Below are 19,062 nucleotides of genomic sequence, written 5' to 3'. Positions count from 1 at the left end.
TCCTTTTTGTCCGTGCCATTTTTGCCACCCCTCCAACCCGGGGAGAGTAGAAGAGGTGCTGTTGCTGGTGTGGGTATGGCTTGAATTCAGTTAAATATATGAAAAAAAGAAAACAATTCCTTCTTAAACCACTTTTTCCTCTAGGATTGCAAGGCACAATTCTACTCCAGAAGAATGAAAAGTGGTTGAGTACTTCCTCAAATAGGTTTATGGTTTTTATAATGACCCTTTAAAATGATCTATGATTTATTAGATAAATTCTATACATACAAGTACAGATTCTTCACTTTTAGCATTGATTTACTTCTTAGTTTTCATCTTTCTGACCATCCACCGTCTTTTAAATCTCTTGGCATTTTGTTTTTTCTGGATTCCTAGAATACAAAGTTTTGTGCAGTAAGTATATTAGAGAAACATAATTCAAATTTTTTTTTATAATTCTTTATATGAATGTAATTACTAAAACTGGGTGGGCTTATTATACATTAGATGTATATACATACTACACTGACCTGTTTTTCACAAGTAACTTAATATATAAGCCATTATAAGGGGAAAAAGTAACATTATGAACTATCTCCTTCAAAAGAACATTATTTTAGAGACAGGAGAATAAAGCTGGTTCTTACCCCAAGCATTATTCAAAAACTGGACAGCAGCTCTTTTCACTGGTAACCTCTTGTTGGCAAGAGACAGGAACTTATTTACTAGAGAAGAAAAGTATTTATCATTTCATAGTTTTATTTGCAGTAAAAAGTGAGAAAAATAGTCCATAAAAAAATTACCAGTAGTCCTGTTGGTTCCTGGCCCATATAATGAATTATGTATGAAGGCTTGTGCTGCTTGTTGCCTTGAATCTCTCAGATCTTGGTCTTTTAGCCTTACAGCCAAGTAGCTTTTATTCTGGCTGTTGATAAGTATAAAAGGTTAAATAAGAATTATACATGCTCTTTTTTTTTTTCTTCCTGAGACGGAGTCTCACTTGTCACCCAGGCTGCGCGATCTCAGCTCACTGCAACCTCTGCCTCCCAGGTTCAAGCAACTTGCCTGCCTCAGCCTCCCGAATAGTGGGATTACAGGCGCCTGCCACCACGCCCCGCTAATTTTTGTATTTTCAGTAGAGACAGGGTTTCACCATGTTGGCCAAGCTGGTCTGGAACTCCTGACCTCGTGATCCACCAGCCTCAGCTTCCCAAAGTGCTGGGATTACAGGTGTGAGCCACTGTGCCTGGGCTACATGCTTGCTTTAAAATATTTTTATCATTTGTCTCATAGTGATAAACTAATTTTGTATATGCACAGATAGGATAAAACTAAATTACAGGACTACAAGAAACAGACTAACATATTTTAGTAGAGCACATGGTGTTTTTTTTTTGATCAAATTGAACAATCAGCATCTCAGATGTATTCAACTGAAGAACTTGTCCCTGGACTTTTGTACTAAAATATACTAAAACCAAAAGTCAAAACATAACATTAGTTAACAGGAAATTGTTCTGATACATGTAGTAAAAGCGAATTGACAGCATGATTTCCAAATCGACTGTGCCAAATAAATTTTGCCAAATGAAAAGTCCAACATACTGTGATGAATTCCTCTCATGGTCTTGCACTTTGCTTTACATTTGTTTCTATATTTGATCTTGTGGCTAAAACACCAATATGCAAGTGATAATTTGGACCATCAAGCTGTACTGAATGCAACTCAAACGAATGCCTGTGGACTTCAAGACAGATACTACAGACATCGTCCACAGTATTGGCCAAAATTCCAGTAACAGCAATAGCCACTTTCTCTGTGACTTCTGTAGCCCGTAAGAATAGAAGATAAGGCCATATTGTCAGGGAAAGGTTGAATTTTGTGAAAAATGGCTCCTTTTGAAGAATTGTCATGATTGGCAATAGTGGTGAACACCTTTCCATTGGAATAGCTGTCTTTGCATTGGCACCATGCACCATAAGGGTTGGTGACTGGAGGAACATTCAGCAGCCAGAAAAATGACACTGCCTGAATACGTGTAGGCTGGCAAGTTTGAAGTGCTGACAAGTAGGCTGCAGTGTATCTTGAAATAAACATCTATCTATTGGGAAAGGTGAAATGAAATTTTCTCAATAAAACCACTAAAAAAAAGTTTTTCAACTTAACCTGCAGGACCTGCAAAGACAAAGTGTTCAACTGATCTTTATTTTTTCATGAAAACCGATTTTTTTTTTGAGACAGGGTCTCACTGTCGCTCAGGCTGTAGTGCAGTGGCACGATCTTGGCTCACTGCAGCCTCGACCTCCTGGGCTCAAGTGATCCTCCCACCTTGGCCTCTGGAGTAGCACACCAGCACGCCCAGCTTACTTTTTTTATTTTGTGTAGAGACTGGGTTTTACCATGTTGCCTAGGCTGGTCTTGAAATCCTGGACTCAAGCAATCCACCTGCTTCAGCCTCCCAAAATGCTGGGATTAACAAGCGTAAGCCACGTGCCCGGCCCAAAAGTGGTTTTTCCACAGAGACTCCAATCTGAAATTACTACTAATTAAAATATTTTCCCATGTTAGCCAATACTTTAACTCTCTTAAAGGTCTCCTTTACATCCCAAATGAAACAAAAGACTCATTACCTGACAGACTGTACTTTTTGTACTTTAACTTTCTTGGAGTCATTTCCTTTTTCACAGTCTTCATTTTTCTTTTGCAAATTAACTAAAAAATAGAGTTACATTTTCTAATTAGCAATCACCTAAAAATAAATCAGGAAATTTACTGGAGTTCACTTTAAGCATCCACTACACACTAATGTGGATGCAGTTTTTATTTGTATGAAATACAGGGAATAGGCCCCAGCTAACCTTGGCCAGGCCCATGCTGGCTTTCTAAGGGCCATTCATATTTGACTGGAAACATCTGCAAGTGCACTTGACACTTACATGAGAAGTTATTTAAATTAGAATAGTCATACCTTCTTTCAACTTTCCTGGCGATTTCTTGATGCTAAGGGAAAAAAACAAAACCACTGAGTGGAATGGCAGATAGCAAAGGTTACTCAAAACATGTTATATTATTTCATCTGGCTTTACAAGTAAGACACCCCCTTTCGTTACCAACACCCTCAATTTCTACTCAGGAGCTCTCAGTTTGGAAAGCAACAGTCACTCCCCAGTACACTGCCACCAACTCTCAATCATTGGAAGATCTTCACAGTTAAAATCTGAAAGCCTATTAGCAGGCTTCCAAAGCAGCAAAATGCTATGGGCAATGGAGTTCAAGTGAAACACTTAAGAACAAGTTATAAAGTATTTGAAATATGAAGTGAATGGGAGTAGGCCCGCCTCATTTCATTTGGAGAAATCACAAAGGATTAATTTAATAGTTTAGGCACAGGAGACAGGGAACAGCCTCAAGGGGGCTGTGGCCCAATGGAGAGAGAAATGTAAATGGACAGAATACAATACAGAAGCATTTGCACAGGAGAAAGGCCACACAAAAGCGGAAGTGATGGGAGGTGGGGGGGCCAAATGAGAAGGTAAAGGTGACACTTGAGCTTGGTTTTAAAAGATGAAAGGGAATTTGCCACCAAATAGATTTGCTCTTATGTTTAAAGTAGGATCTGAGTAACTCTTTGGTAAAGTTTTTTTTACTGAAAATTTGAGAGCCACTGGCCTAAGCAAAAGGGGGCTGAATGTCTGAATTTAAAGCCTTAAGGGGAGAGAAAGAGGAAAAAAAAAAATATTTAGAAGGCTAAATTTAGTAGGGTTTGACCGATTCCTAAGGACGACTATAGCTTTTCGCTTTAAACCATAAAACACCAAAGATGCTAAATGAAGTGGGGAACAGGGAGGAAGGACAGGTTGGTGGCAGGTAAGGCAAGTATGGGACAAATCGAGTTTTCAGAGCCTGTGGATTAAGTGCCTGCTACCTCACTGAATGATTCAAAACACTTTTTATTCACCACCACCTACTCTGCCCTAGTACAATGACAGGCAGTGAACAAAATGTACCGAATGAACACAATGGGATCAAGAATTCAAAAGCTAGCTATGGGAATGAACAAAAATCGTAAAATAAGAAGTGGAACGTTACCTCCATCTTTCCCACCAAATTCATATACATAGGTACCTTTTAAATTTGGGTTCTACAATTCCTTCAGTTATATGGATTCAAATAAATGTACCAGTATATAATTCAAAGATGGGTGTATATAAGCAAGTAATAGAAAAAGATCCATTACTTACTTAGTCTGTGAAGCTGTGGTTAACTTCTCTAAAATAGTGTCTGGAAGGAGTTTTCTTTTCTTTTGGAACGAAAACGTTTAAAATTAATAAAAGTCATGTACATAGTATGTCCGGAGTTGCTTCTGAAGTTACCACTTTTAAGAATGCCCTACATCTAGGCAAAGAAATTAATTAGGCTGGAAACTGCCCCCATACCTCTAGGCTATGGGAAGACTGGGTCCACAAAACTCCATTCTCTGAAAAGACTTGAAAGCTGGAAAAGGGTGCCCACGGTATTCCAACCCTCAGGTCACTGTTATAAATTGAAAGCAGTTAAGTAATGTCCACCTGGGGCCAGTTCTCTGTGTGGAGTATCAGACAGCAAAGCAACCAGACACTGAATCTGTACAGCCCTTAGAGTTTACAAATCACCTCACTTAATTCTCACAGCAACCTCTTTTTTTTCAGTTGGTGGACACTAAAGGAGAAGAACTTTTTCTTTTCTTTTTTTTTTTTTTTTTTTTTTTTGAGACAGGGTCTCGCTCTGTCGCCCAGGCTGGAGCGCAGTGGTGTGATCTCGGCTCCTGGCAGCCTCCACATCCCGGGCTCCGCCCACCTCGTCCCCCTTCAGTACTGCCGCGCCCGGCCCAAGCATCTTTCCACCACTGTCAGAGGAAATCTTGGTGACTATTTCCCCACTCCAATATCCTACTAACCCAAATTATATCCACCATGGGAATTCTCCCTGAGCCAGGCTGTTTTAATAAGACACCTCCTCCCTATCCTCTAACCTTCTGTTCGATGAACAGCTCCTCGCGTCGCTTCCTCTTCTCCTTCAGGAGCGTTTTATCCCTGGGAGGAAGGGTGACAAGTCAGCAAAGGGAAGGACAAGCGGGACGAGAAGGGGCGGTTCTCCCCGCCCGGCCGCGGGCTCCGAACCTGCGCACGGTCTCCCGCACTCGCCGCTCCTCTTCTCTCGCTTCCGCCTGGGCGCTGGCGAAAGTCAGCTCCTCCGGGGCCTCATCGTCAAACTCATCGTCCCCTTCCTCGTCTTCCTCCAGCGGCTCGGCGGCCGCGCCGCTGCTGGGCTGCCCGAGCAACAGACCGTGCTCCGCCTCCTCCTCCTCCGAGGCCGGCTGGCCCTCGTCCACCATCGCCTCCGCCGACGCCGGGGTGCGAGACGCGCGCGGTCGGAGCTGCACCATGGCCCACGCAGCGCTAGACCGTCTGACCTCTGACCCGGAAGCAGCTACAAATGAAGCGCAAGCGGTCTTTCATCGCCCCCTGCAGGTTCGGAGGTCCTCGGGGACGGTCGGGGTGCAGGCGCGAAGTGAGGAAGGGCGTGCCCTGCGGGCAGTGGGCGTGTTTCTTTCCACGTGGCCCGCGGAGGCCGCCGTGGAGCCGGATGGACCCCACGGAAAATGCTCTGCCGGCGAAAGCAGCTGGCAATGGGGTTGGTTTCAAGGCAGGGAAGAGCCATCGCGCTGCCCTCCTCGGCTGGGATGGCGAGACAGGGCTGGCACGACTCACGCTGTCCGGTGCTCAGAAAACCGGTAACCGCGGGCCCGAGGCGCTGCTCGCCACCGTTTTTTGGCCCTGGGTTCCGTCGAGTGGATCCAGCATGTCAGTGTTTGTGTAGATTTGGCCGCGTTCGCTCCGCACTTCGGAGGAGGTGGCGTTTCATGGGAAGAAATGCGCTCTAGCAGATGGCCGCCGTGGCCAGTCAGCCCTGCCGTCACCGACGAAGACGCGGGCCACAGACCTGGACTCTAAAGAAATCTGCACAGACGTGACCGGCGCTCTCGGCCTGCCCAGCTCCGCGGCCGCAGCGACGCCGGTTAGGATGTCGGCCCTGTGGGAGCGGCGCCCTTCCTGGTGCCGGACCCTAACCCACGACCTGGAACAGCAGCTGGCCCGTGGCAAATGCTGAGCAAATCTCCTGAAAGAATGGCTTCGCAGGTCCCTAGAGAATGCACCCGAGTTTTGTGGTATATACACATACGTACTCTTTTTTTCCAAGCATATTTTTTTTGTGATCGCCGTGTTTCTCTCCTCCCATCCATTATACAATACTAAATGATTCATCATTCTTTGAACAAATCAAACTGCTTCACACCTGCCATGCGTTTGTACCGACCCTGCTCTTCCCTCTACTGCCGCAGCCCCCCAGGCAGAAGCCTTTTTATACTTCAAAAATTCCCACCCAGGCAAATTTCAAGCACCTTACCTCCTACCCCATCCCACTCTACCTATCTCTAATTGCGCTGGTCTGAACCCGCACAAATGTCTATGCAGTTTCTGCACTGCATAACAGCTTATATGACAGTTGCTCCAGCCATTCTGTGAACTCCTGAGGGGAAGGGCCAGGTCTTGCTAGTCATTTTATTTCTAATGTCTATCATATGGTAGATGTTTAATAAATGCGAAGTTGAATAATTCTGTCTCACACATATATTGTATTTTTAATTCTCCTTTCAGGTCTTCTGTTTTAGAAGCAGTTCCCAATTTAAAAACAACAAAACCAAATAGGAACAAAAATGATAAAACTTAAGAAAAAAAAGAAAAGCTGCCGAACCTGAAGTTCAGTATGAGAGGAATCGCAAAGAACAGTTTTGAAATCCTAGGCCTTAGTCAAATAGAAATTACAAATCAAAACTATAATCAGACTCCCTGAGACACTGTGCTAACACTAGGAAAATGAATAAAGTTAACTTGGAGCAGCCCAGGAACAAACTTCTTATAAGTGCATGATGGTATTTTATGCGCAAAACTGCTTTATAAGTACTATAAGACTATTACAGGTATTACCAGTGCCCTCAGTGTCAACTCCTTGGCCCACCCATGTAAAGTGTAAATCGAGCCCTCAGGGTCCCTGACTGGTTCTCCAGCCACCCCATAGGCTATGAGCATCCCTCCTCCCCCACACAAAGGACCACTGGGATTTATTAAAGGTTATGCCTTGCAATGCAGTACAATGTTTTACATGACAGTGTCTTGTTGCCTGTTTCTATAAAAGCCAAGGGTGTAACATTAAATGCAATTTTGCAAGGGGCTGAGGTGATGTGGTCCAGGTATATAATCACTTCAGGGAGCCATGTGACCTTCATACAGTGTTGATAATGGCCATGCCTCCCAGTTAGGCCTCTGACACTTGCTGGACAGCAGGCATTCCAAGGCCCCTAAGCACTGAGTTAGCTGGTAAAGGTTAAGGAAAAAGCTGTATGCTTACTACTTTACTCCAAGGTAGTAAAGTGTATGGAAGAGGTACCTGACAGAAATAACTTAAGCATCCCCTGAGAATGACCCTGTATGGCAGATGCATCTGACAGCAATAACTTAAGAAATGAGGGTTGCCACGTGGAGGTTGATGGGGGGAGGGTGCTGAGTGAAAGTGCTATATAAACTCCATGCTTTTTATAAGTGGTTGCCGTTCTGTCTAGTCCGCGGCCACTGGACCACCCTGTAAGTTTCCCCAAATAAACCCTATGTTTCCTTCACTAGCTCCAGGTCTCTTCTTTGGCCTCTTGAACCTGGTGCCATCCCTAATGAAGTTAACAGATGTCTGGCCCAACATAAGGGCATCATTTTTTAAAGTCCCACGGAAAAAACTCCCGGCAGAGTTCAGCATCTGGGAACGGTTGGCAGGCCCCACAGGAACGATATGCTTCTGCATTTATGATGTTGAGAAGCGCTTCACTGTTGAGGCTTCCCCCGTCTAAGGGAGCCAGAGCTAAATTTTAGGCAGCTGTGTTTATCCTGGGGGTCCGCATATTTGCATATTCTCATCGTGATGTTTTACCTTGTTGGTACTGTTCTCTTCCTTCTTTGCATGAGTTCCTGTTGTGAGCTGCCCCTTGTTCACTGAGGTAATGTAGCCAGACAAGGTTAAAAAGCCCCCAGTAAGCCAGGCGCGGTGGCTCATGCCTGTAATCTCAGCACTTTGGGAGGCCGAGGTGGGCGGATCACCTGAGGTCGGGAGTTTAAGACCAGCCTGACCAACATGGAGAAACCCCGTCTCTACTAAAAATACAAAATTAGCTGGGTGTGGTGGCACATGCCTATAATCCCAGCTACTCAGGAGGCTGAGGCAGGAGAATCTCTTGAACCCGGGAAGCGGAGGTTGCTGTGAGCCGAGATCACCCCATTGCACTCCAGCCTGGGCAACAAGAGTGAAACTCTGTCTCAAAAAAAAAAGTCCCCAATAAAGCCATATCCCGTGTAACGTCTTTATACAATAAATTACCTACTGTAGAGTGTGATTTTATTTTCCACTAAAACTTGTGCAAAAATCAGAATTAAATAGTAGGGTTTTTACCCTTCGACTTCTACTTTGCCCAAATAACAAAAATATAATCGGGATAACTATATTTTTTTAGACAATAATTTACAAAATTTTTCCCTCCCATTAACCAACCATACACATCAAAGATATCTTACGTTTCAGTTCAAACCAAATAATATGAATTAACTTTCCAGTTCCGTGACTTTTGAATGTGGGTGCTCTTTGCTACTTGTAAACCCCCATCACTTATCAACAGGTTGGATTCCAGCGAGGGAATCAGAGGCTATTTTTAGATTGTTCAATATTCAGCTCACCACCCATAAGACCATTTCCCCTCTGCGTATGGCCTAGTTCTCAGATATACTGTAATTTCTTTCTTCCCCAGGACACTTAAGAAACAGTTTCATTTTCATGACAGGCAAGGGCTTCAGGAAGAGTTGTTCCACAGGGTCCCTGGAAATGAAACCTGAAAGACAAGAAGCAAATACAGCAGTTTTGAACTACAGGTTAGCAAAATGAATGCCCTACCTCAACAAGCACTTATTTCTGAAGTAATACCCGAAGTAAAACCCAAATTCTCATAAAGATGGTATTATGAATTTTTATGCCCACTTCTTCCATCTAGTTTCTAACAACTCTAGTTATAACACTTCACTATGGGCTGGCCTCTGTGACTGTGGGAATTTTGAGAAGCAAATGTCTAGAATTTATGTGCCATAAAGAAGAATTTTATTTCAAGGCGTAAGAGACATGATTACAAAGTGTATTTTGTTTGTTTTTTTTTCAAATCCTGAGAACCTGTGCAAGTAAAGTATATTTTGGGACTGTACTGCCACACTCACTGAAATTGTAAGTATAAAATATACGTGTGTGTGTCTTATACATATATGTTTTATGTGTATCTATATATATAACACGTATGTGTTTGGCATGTTATATATATACACAATACATATGTTTTGTGTGTGTATATGTGTGTGTATATATATACATATATATATACATAAAACATTACAGCAGCATTCACAGGTAGTATGAGGACAAGAGAAAAAAATACTCGTGCACTATTTGACCACCAGGATTTCAGCTAAGTCAATGAGCCTCTCAAACTATCTGTTGAACTTTCTGACTAGCCTCTGAGCTGTAGTTAGAAAAAAGAGAAAGAGGAAGGAGAAAAAAGAAGAAAAATAATGGACTTTTGTTTCCTTCAAGGAAAAACACTTCGGACAGGGAAAAAAAACTATGAATAAGAAGCAAAAGCAGGACTTCCTCGTGCATTATTAATAAGAAAACCAGTTGAGCACAATTAAAAATGGAAAAGGCATTTCCTCAATGCAACCCATTTATATTATTTATTCTTGATACAATACAAATCGTGACTGCCTTAGCCCTCAAATGCCGTGTTCTATCAACCGAATGCCACTTAATGGACAGCCCAGACTACATGACATCTCCAGTCTGTCTGCCCCCTGCCACATGCTGAGCACTGACTTCCAGAAAGCTCCAGGCCAGTATGTATGTGGTTATCCAGGAATTACTGCCAGGCATGGGGAGCATTTAGGGAATTCCCAGATCCTCAATTTCCACCTCTTCTCTTTCTTAAGTGATTTCAAGTGCCCCTTTCCACATTCACCCTTCTTCCGCCTTACAAAAGCAAGCTGGACCCCTCACCCATCCCGAATTTTACAATGATACCTCATCCCCGAGTGTGAAATAGAGGGAGTGTGAAACATATGGAGTGCCAAATAGAGGGACGTCTGCAATACTGGTGTAGATCTGACACCTTCATATGTAAGTAGGATGGTTTCATTCTTGCTTTCAATAAAGTTGAAAGAGGGTCGGAAAGGATTTTCAGTGAATAGATCGCTAAGTATGATACAAAATTACTCTGTGTATTTTGGCATATAACTTGGAAGGTGGTCCAAAATTGGAGTGGCAAGGCTATACCAAAATTTCTTTCATGGCTGGGCACAGTGACTCATGCCTAGAATCCCAGCACTTTGGGAGGCTGAGGCAGGAGGATTGCTTGAGGCTAGGAGTTCGAGACCAGCCTGGGCAACATGGCAAGACCCTGTCTCTACAAAAAGGTAACAGTAAAAACAACCATGCATGGTGACAAGAGCTTGTAGTCCTAGCGACTCAGGAAGCTGAGGCGAGAGGGTCACTTGAGCCAGGAGTTTGAAGCTGCAGTGAGCTATGATTATACCGCTGTACAGACTCCAGCCTGGGTGACAGAGGGAGCCCCCATTTCTTAAAAAAAAAAAAATTCCCTCGTGCCCAGAGTTTAGGTGGCCCAGGTCTTTCAGTACTTACATCTATAAAAAACAAACACTGAGGATTACAAATGACATTGAAAAAGTAAAATTTAGCTTGGCTGGTCAAAATCTGCCCAGCGATTCTTTGGATCGGAATAAAAGACACGGGTAAAGCCAGCTGCAACGTTAATAGGAAACAATATATTTTCCCCTAGGATAAGCTGCAAAGTGTCTTAATTCCATTCTTAGACTGACTACTGCTTTTGGATTTTGTTCCTTAATATTATAAACTATTGGAAACTTTGCTATTTGAAATTATAGCAGTAAAGAATGAAATGTTCCTCTAGCCTTGAGGATCTAAGTCACTTTAATACTGAGAAGCAGCCTGGATTTCCAACCCAGGTGCAGAGCTTCAGATAAGGGATTTCTGGACACAATATTCCACATTGATCTGAACTTTGTATTATAGTTTCTGGGGAAGTGGGACCCTGGCCTACTCTGCCAGCCAGACATGATGTTAACCCCTTTGCACTGTACAGCCCTGCTAGTTGCTTGAGTCTATCAAAAACTACTTCATTCAAATTTCACTTAAACTCCACCCTCCGCCCAATTGCTTCAATAACTCCACCTTTCCCTTGTTGGAAAACACTTCTCAGTTCTACAGGGGTCCGGTCTCCCTCATTGCATTAAATCAATAAACCCGATCTTGACAGAATACTGGTTTGTTTATGGTGACTACAGGAGGATTGGGCTAGAACAGGAGCAACTGTCTCCTTCCAACAATAGGTAAGATTCAGCCATAGAAACATGGACCAATTCAAAGTTTATGTCCCATTCATCTATTAAGGATGTATTTCCAAGCCCGGAGCCGTGGCTCATGCCTATAATCCCAGCACTTTGGGAGGCCGAGGTGGGCGAATCAGTTGAGGTCAGGAGTTTGAGACCAGCCTGGCCAACATGGTGAAACCCCGTCTCTACTAAAAATACAAAAATTAGCTGGGCGTGGTGGCAGGCACCTGTGATCCCAGCTACTCAGGAGGCTGAGGCAGAAGAATCGCTTGAATCCAGGAGGCAGAGGTTGCAGTGAGCTGAGACTGCACCCTGCACTCCAGCCTGGGCAACAAGAGCAAAACTCCATCTCAAAGAAAAAAAGAAAAATTCCAATAAAATTTTACTTGTTTGGAATTATTAATCTACACTTATATATATTTTTTGTTTTTACAATTATGCACTGCAGATTACTATAGTGATAATTCTATCTAGAAGATTTCTTAGTAAAGCATTTTTTAACATTTTAAGGAAATTGAAAAAATTAAATAATTCATATGATATTTTGCTGTAGAAGTATAATAGGTAGTCAGTAAAAGAGTTTCTTTCTCTTTTTTTTTAAGACAGAGTCTCACTGTGTCATCCAAGCTGGAGTGCAGTGGCACGATCTCAGCTCATGGCAACTTCTGCCTCCCAGGCTCAAGGGATTCACGCACCTCAGCCTCCTGAGTAGCTGGGATTACAGGTGTGGACCACCATGCCTGGCTAATTTTTGTATTTTTAGTAGAGATGGGGTTTCGCCATGTTGGCCAGGCTGGTCCTGAACTCCTGGCCTCAAGTGATCCTCCAGCCTCAGCCTCCCAAAGTGCTGGGATTACAGGCATGAGCCATTGTACCTGGCCAGTAAAAGATTTTCATGCATAAAAATATATTACATTAGTATAAATTCTGTAGTAGTGATAGAATGGAAATACAAGTTCAAAGAGAAAAAAATGCGAAGTTTCCAATTGTTAAGGAAGGGCTTGTATATTTATTTTGTAAATGGACGGTGGTGTCTACCAGATAGTTACAACATTCAGATTGGACTGGATACATTTTAAACCATGATATGGTAGTTTTTATTTTAAAATGTCAGTGTTTCGGCCAGGCACAGTGGCTCGCGCCTGTAATCCCAGCACTTTTGGAAGCTTGAGCTAGGCAGATTGCCTGATGTCAGTAGTTTGAGACCAGCCCAGGCAACGTGGTGAAAACCCGTCTCTACTAAAAAAAAATACAAAAAGTTAGCTGGGTGTGGTGGCGCACGCCTGTAGTGCTAGCTACTTGGGAGGCTGAGGCAGGAGAATCACTTGAACCAGGGAGGCAGAGGTTGCAGTGAGTCAAGATCGTGCCACTGCAGTCCAGCCTGGGCAACAGAGCCAGACTCTGTCTCAAAAATAAATAAATAAATAAATAATAAAATGGCAGTGTTTCCAATGCACTTGGAATCACATCTCCAACTATATTTGATTTAAAAAATGTTAGATGTCAACTTTTAAAATGTGAAAGGCATACATGAACAATGTTTGAAAGCCTCTTTTCTAGCACATCTGTGCACTTTGCCTGCCCCCACCAGTTGTAGGACAACCAAGACCACAGTGTTTGTTCCACATCTGCTCATGCCACTTGTATTGGTTAATCATCTCACTGAATTTAAAATTATGTAATAAACTGCAAAAATAGAGCTGTTAAGGGAGTTGTTTCTAGGAAAACTAGTTGAATGCTTGGGAAAGACATACTGAGTCACTAAATATAATTTGGTTAAATTAGGTGTAGGTGTAAAAGATGGGTGAAGACTGCTTCACATGTTTCTTTTCCTAAGTTCTTGCTCTCCTTTAAAAGAAAAAAAAATATATATATCAAAAACCAGAAGTTGTAATCCAGTGTTTGCCAAGATTTCTTGATAAGAATCACCTGGGTCATTTGCTAACTACACAGATAAACAGGCATCTCCCCCTAGAAATTCTGATTCAGGAAGACTAGGTGGGGGCCTTGGGATCTGATTTTCCTGGTTGTCTGTTTTGTTTTATAAAATAAGGGCTGGAGTCATTCCTATCTTCAGGGATATTTGGGGAACACGAGGAAGATTATGGATACGATTTATGCAAGAAAGGTGAGCTCCAATCAGCAGATCCCTACTCAAAACAAAAGGCCTTTAGCTCTATTCCAAAAAGAAAAAAAGCAGGCCAAGTGTGGTGGCTCACGCCTGTAATCCCAGCACTTCAGGAGGCCGAGGCAGGTGGATCTCTTGAGGCCAGGAGTCTGAGACCTGTCTGACCAACATGGTGAAATCCTATCTCTACTAAAAATACAAAAATTAGCCAGGTGTGGTGGTGCACGCCTGTAATCCCAGCTACTTGAGAGGCTTAGGTGGGAGGATTGCTTGAGCCCAGGAGGCAAAGTTTCCAGTAAACCGAGATTGCGCCACTGCACTCCAGCCTGGGCAACAGAGCAAGACTCTGTCTTAAAACAAAACAAAAAAACCAACCAAACAAACAAAAAGCAAATGAAGGTAGATTTATGCTTTATATCAAAATGTTTAAAGTATGCATGTGTCCTTTTCAATTAGTCTTGTTTTCAGTGCCTTTTTGAATGAACAGACCAACTAAGCCCTGACTGCATGGACTAGGAGGGCTTCCCTACCCGCCCTTGACAGCACAGCCAGGGAGAGTGCTGGACTTCCCTAGCACACACAGTCAACTATCGCTTCAAAGCAGTGACCTCTTCACACCCTAGATAGGTAACTATATAACCACAACAATCTATAAAACTCTTCTACCTAACAATTCCTTAGACTTCTAAATTCCACCAGCAGATAGCTTGGGTGTCTTCCCTCCCCAGAGCCCCCAACTCCATTACTTTACTGCTCGCCTCTCCTGGGACTTCCTCACTCCACTCCAGCCACACTGAGGGGACTCTGCTCCAGGTGGTCCCAGTGTCTGGAAAGCTCTTATCTCAGATCACGTCTTCGGCTGCCTCCTTCACCTCCTTCAAGTCTTTGCTCCAATCTCTTCTTAATGAGGTTTGTGCATCTTTGCTTTGTGCAAAGCTCACGTGCTGTAGAATGTGTACCTTATGTTCCCTGCTTACCTGTCTGCCTCCACCAGTAGAATATAATCTTCCCTTGGTAGATATTTGTTTTGTTTACTGATATATCTTATCCTAAGCACTTAGAACAGTGTCTGATACATAGTGGATACTTATAAATATTTGTGGACTTTAATTAAATCCCAACATTTAGAGAAATTCAAAGATCAACAGGGCACAACATAATGGCTGCAGGGCACGGTGGGCCAAAGGTGCTTTGAAGGCCCTGGCCACCAGCTCCCTGCAGCGACAGTCCCATTTTTGCCTCAGCGAATGTACAAATCCTATAAGCCAAGGCCCCCTGGGGTTGAGTAACAGTCAAAACACTGAGGTTTAAATTTAAAAATGCCTAGGGTTTACTGGAATAGTCAGGGTTTATCAGAAATCATCCAATATAAGCATCGGACATGGGGAAAACGACAAAACCAAAACTGGAACTAATTAACACCTTGAAAATATAAATACATTCCTGTGGGAGGAAAATTCTATGCCTTTGTCTCTAGATTAGAACTGGGGCAAAGAATCTGAACAACTTGTGTAAGGCCTAAGGTGTCTTGTGAGATCCAAATCCTTATTAAAATATAGGCAGCATTCTAGCTGCCTATTTAGGTAACAAAGAAAATCAGGTTAAAAGTAGCAGAGAACATTATTCCTTTTTTTTTTTTCTCCTTAACCTAGAGCAGGGGTTAGAAAACTTTTTCTGTAAAGGGCCACACAGGACATATTTCAGGCTCTGCAGACCAGCCAGTCTCTGTTGTAACTATTCACCTCTGTCATCCTAGTGCAAAAGCAGCCACACACAATATACAAACATATGGCCACAGCTGTGTTCCAATGAAACCTTATTTACAGATACAGGTGGTGGGCAAATTTGGCCCACAGGCAGTAGTTTGCTGACCCCTGACCTAGGGTAAAGTTCAACCAAAATCTGTTAAGCATGAGATATACAATTCTGCCATTGTTAAGCTCTGTGTTTAAACAGTCCTCTCAATTGCTCCAGGGTTGGTTTCTGCCTTTGACAAATTGAGTAGGATGAGATGACTATCACCAGCATCTCTTCTAAATGTTAGCTTTGATGATGCCAAGAAAAAAGCATTGCTGGCTTCACTGATCAGTTACTCCTTCATTGATGAGATGACAGTTCTTGGGATCAGTCTGGTTGATAAGTAGCTTGTCAAATTGATAAGAATTTCTAACAAGTAGCCTGTTTGTTAGAGACAATCATAGGTTTTCAAGACAATATGAAGCTGAAGAATTTTGGCTGAAGTAGCAGCCGAAACAGGCCTGTGGTTTTAGGAGGCTTGACTTGTGCAATGATATATATTACATGCCAAGAATCTCTCCTGAACTGGCAGGAAAAACCACCAAGTTCAGTTTCTTTCACGTGAAGACACGGCCACCATATGCAAGGGATGCTGGGCCCCTGCTGCTCAGTCCGTGGCACGGGAGGTGGGGGCCAACTCTAAACTTGGGTTGTGGAAATACTCCAGTTTTATTTTCTTCTTTTTCTTTGTCTGCATTTTCTTGCTTTTCTACAATGATGATTTGTTTTAATTCTTTATAATAATTAGAGATGAGATGGAGATCAAATGACTGAAAAGAAACCATATTGGAAGAACCAAACTGGGGACATAGCTCATGTCCTGCTTCACAAAGTTTATCCTGTCCCACTCTTCGAGTTTTCTGATGGTCTTTCAAACAGACTGGAGGCTTGAGCTGCCTAGCTCTGGTATTACTACTCTTTGTCATGCTAAGTGGCCCAGCTGCTCCACATAGGTGCCAAAACACAAATCAGACGGAGGCTCAATGTGCATTTTTCAGGAGATAAGTTAGAAGATCATTTAACTGTTTATCTAACAGCTTTATTGAGATTCGATACACATACAATCCACCTATTTCAAATATATAATTCAGTGGCTTTTAGTGTATTCACAGAATTATACAACCATCACCACAATCAACTTTAGAGCATTTTTAACAACCTCAAAGAAACTTGTTCTCATTAGCGCCCACTCCCCATTCCTCCCTACTCCCAGCCAAAACAACCATTCATCTCCCTTCTCTCTATTGATCTGCCTATTCTAGATATTTTGTATAAATGAAGTCATACCGTATGTGGTCTTTTACGACTGGCTTCTTTCACTTAGCATAACGTTTTCAAGGGTCATCCATGTAGTAGCATATATGGATACCTCATTCTTTTTATGGCTAAAATATAGTCCATTGTACAAACATACCAAATTTTATTTATTCATCCTTCAGTCGATGGACGTTTGGGTTGTTTCTACCTTTTCCGTGAACAAGTTGCTATGAACATTTGTGTACAAATTTTTGTGTAGATGTATGATTTCATTTCTAGGACTATATACCAAGGAGTAGAATTGCTAGATCATATAGTAACCCTATATTTAAATGCCACATTGTTTTCTAAAATGACTGTGCCATTGTACATTCCCATCAGCCATGTATAAGGGTTCCAATTTCTTCACCAACACTTGTGATTTTCCTTTATCTTAAAAATTATAGCCACGCTTGTGGCTGTAAAGTGGTATCCCATTGTGGTTTTATGATATTGAACATCATTTCAATATGCTTATCGGCCATGTGTATATATTTGGAGAAACAGCTTTTCAAATATTTTGACCTGGTTTTTAATTGGATTGTCTTTTTATTATTTATAGTTGTAAGAGTTCTTTATATATCCTGGATACAAATCCCTTATCAAATATCAAATATTAGACTTACAAATATTTTCTCCCATTGTATGGGTTGTCTTTTTACTTAATCGATGGTACCCATTGGAGTATAGAAGTTTTAAATTTTGATAAAGTCCAATTTATCCATTTTTCTTATGTTACTTGCTCTTTTGGTGTCATATCTAAGAAAGCTTAAACCAAGGTTACAAGATTTACTCCTATATTTTCTTTTGACATTTTATACTTTCAGCTCTTACATTTAGGTCTATGATCCATTTTGGGTTATTTTTTGTGTATGGTGTGACAGAGGGGTCCAAGCTCATTCTTTTGCATGTGGATATCCAGCACTATTTCTTGAAAAAGACTGTATTTCATCAAATTGTCTTACCACTCTTTTCAAAAATCAATTGACCATGAATGTGAGGTTTGTTTTATTGTTCTGTTTTGTTTTGTTTTTTACTGGACTCTCAATTCTATTCCACTGATTCTATATATCTATCCTATGCCAGTGCCACACTGTCTTGATTACTGCAACTTTGTAGAAAGTTTTTTGTTGTTGTTGTTGTTGTTTTTGAGATGGAGTTTTGCTCTTGTTGCCCAGGCTGGAGTGCAATGGCACAATCTCCGCTCACTGCAACCTCCCCCTCCCAGGTTCAAGCGATTCTCCTGCCTCAGCCTCCCAAGTAGCTGGGATTACAGGCATGTGCCACCATGCCTAGCTAATACATAGTAAGTTTGGAAATTGGGAAGTATAAGTTCTCCAACTCCATTTTTCATTTTGTTTTGGCTATTTTGGGTCCCTTGCATTTTCATATGAATTTTAGATTAATCTTTTCAATTAGTTGCTGTAAAAAGCCAGTTGTGATTTTGATAGGGACTGAGTTGATTGAGCCCATAGATCAATTTGGGGAGCATTGCCATCTTAATCATATTAAGTTGTCCAATCCATGAACATTGGATATGTTTCCATTCATTTAGGCCTTCTTTATTTCTTTCAATAATGTTCTGTAGTTTTCAGAGTATAAGTTTTGCATAGGAGGCAACTTTTTAAAGGCTATCTTCTTAGTTCCTACTACTCACACACAAATGAAGAACTATGGATCAAGAACACAGGCTGTAGCTGATCAAAAAGACACATGGAAAAGAAAGAGGTCCAGAGCCAGTTCACTCACCTGAGGAGGGGCCTACTGAAGTGTCTGTGGCCCCTTTTCTTTCTTTTTTCTTTTTTTTTTAAATCCCAGCAAAGACTTTAAAGAGTAGCTCCTATCCTGACTGCACACTGGAATCACCTAGGAAGCTTATCAAAATGATGACGTCTGAACTGCAGCTCAGAGCAATGAAGTTTCATGAGGCGGCACCCAGGCATCAGTATTTTAAAAATATGCCGCCAAGGTTGGAAACTGTTGATTAAAGTCATGACAAGATGCTTCAATGAAGTTTTCTATTTTATTCATTTATATTAATTTACTACTTATTTATATTCTAACTTATTCAAAAGGAATTAACTAGATGGACAAGAATTAGAAGTAAAGGCAAAATAAAGTTGGGGTGAGAAAAAAGACAGAACAAGGGTGAAGACACAAAACAGACCCAGGAATAAGACTAAAAATGCATACCATGACAATCTACACTTCCCACCCAAACTTGGGAAGCATGATCAGTGTCATAATATGGCCACAGATACAAATAACCTTGGCGATTAGACCAAAGAGGAATCTGCCAGGTGGCCTTCCAG

General features: G+C 41.9%; 2 protein-coding genes across 14 annotated transcripts in view; both read right to left on the bottom strand.

The window, feature by feature from the left end:
* Positions 1-228: 228 nt before the first annotated feature.
* On the bottom strand, positions 229-5,451 carry NOL7 (nucleolar protein 7). Its single transcript, XM_032141419.2, has 8 exons — positions 5,143-5,451; positions 4,995-5,055; positions 4,225-4,283; positions 2,952-2,983; positions 2,614-2,695; positions 786-907; positions 630-707; positions 229-374 (listed from the first exon to the last, which is right to left on the bottom strand). The coding sequence occupies exons 1-8, from the start codon at positions 5,406-5,408 to the stop codon at positions 301-303; spliced, it is 774 nt and encodes a 257-aa protein (XP_031997310.1). The 5' UTR covers positions 5,409-5,451; the 3' UTR covers positions 229-300.
* Positions 5,452-8,447: 2,996 nt separating this feature from the next.
* The window catches only part of SIRT5 (sirtuin 5), a 37,812-nt gene continuing 27,197 nt past the window's right edge, over positions 8,448-19,062 (bottom strand). For all 13 annotated transcript variants that reach the window (XM_032141407.2, XM_058432465.1, XM_058432464.1 and 10 more), the window contains one exon: positions 8,448-8,951. In XM_032141407.2, coding sequence (XP_031997298.1) covers positions 8,876-8,951 — 76 coding nt within the window. In that variant the 3' untranslated portion in view covers positions 8,448-8,875. The remainder of the gene's footprint in view (positions 8,952-19,062) is intronic.

This window comes from Hylobates moloch, unplaced genomic scaffold (genome assembly GCF_009828535.3).
Source record: "Hylobates moloch isolate HMO894 unplaced genomic scaffold, HMol_V3 SCAFFOLD_20, whole genome shotgun sequence".
Classification (NCBI taxonomy): domain Eukaryota; kingdom Metazoa; phylum Chordata; class Mammalia; order Primates; family Hylobatidae; genus Hylobates; species Hylobates moloch.
This window is presented reverse-complemented; position numbering and strand designations above follow the sequence as displayed.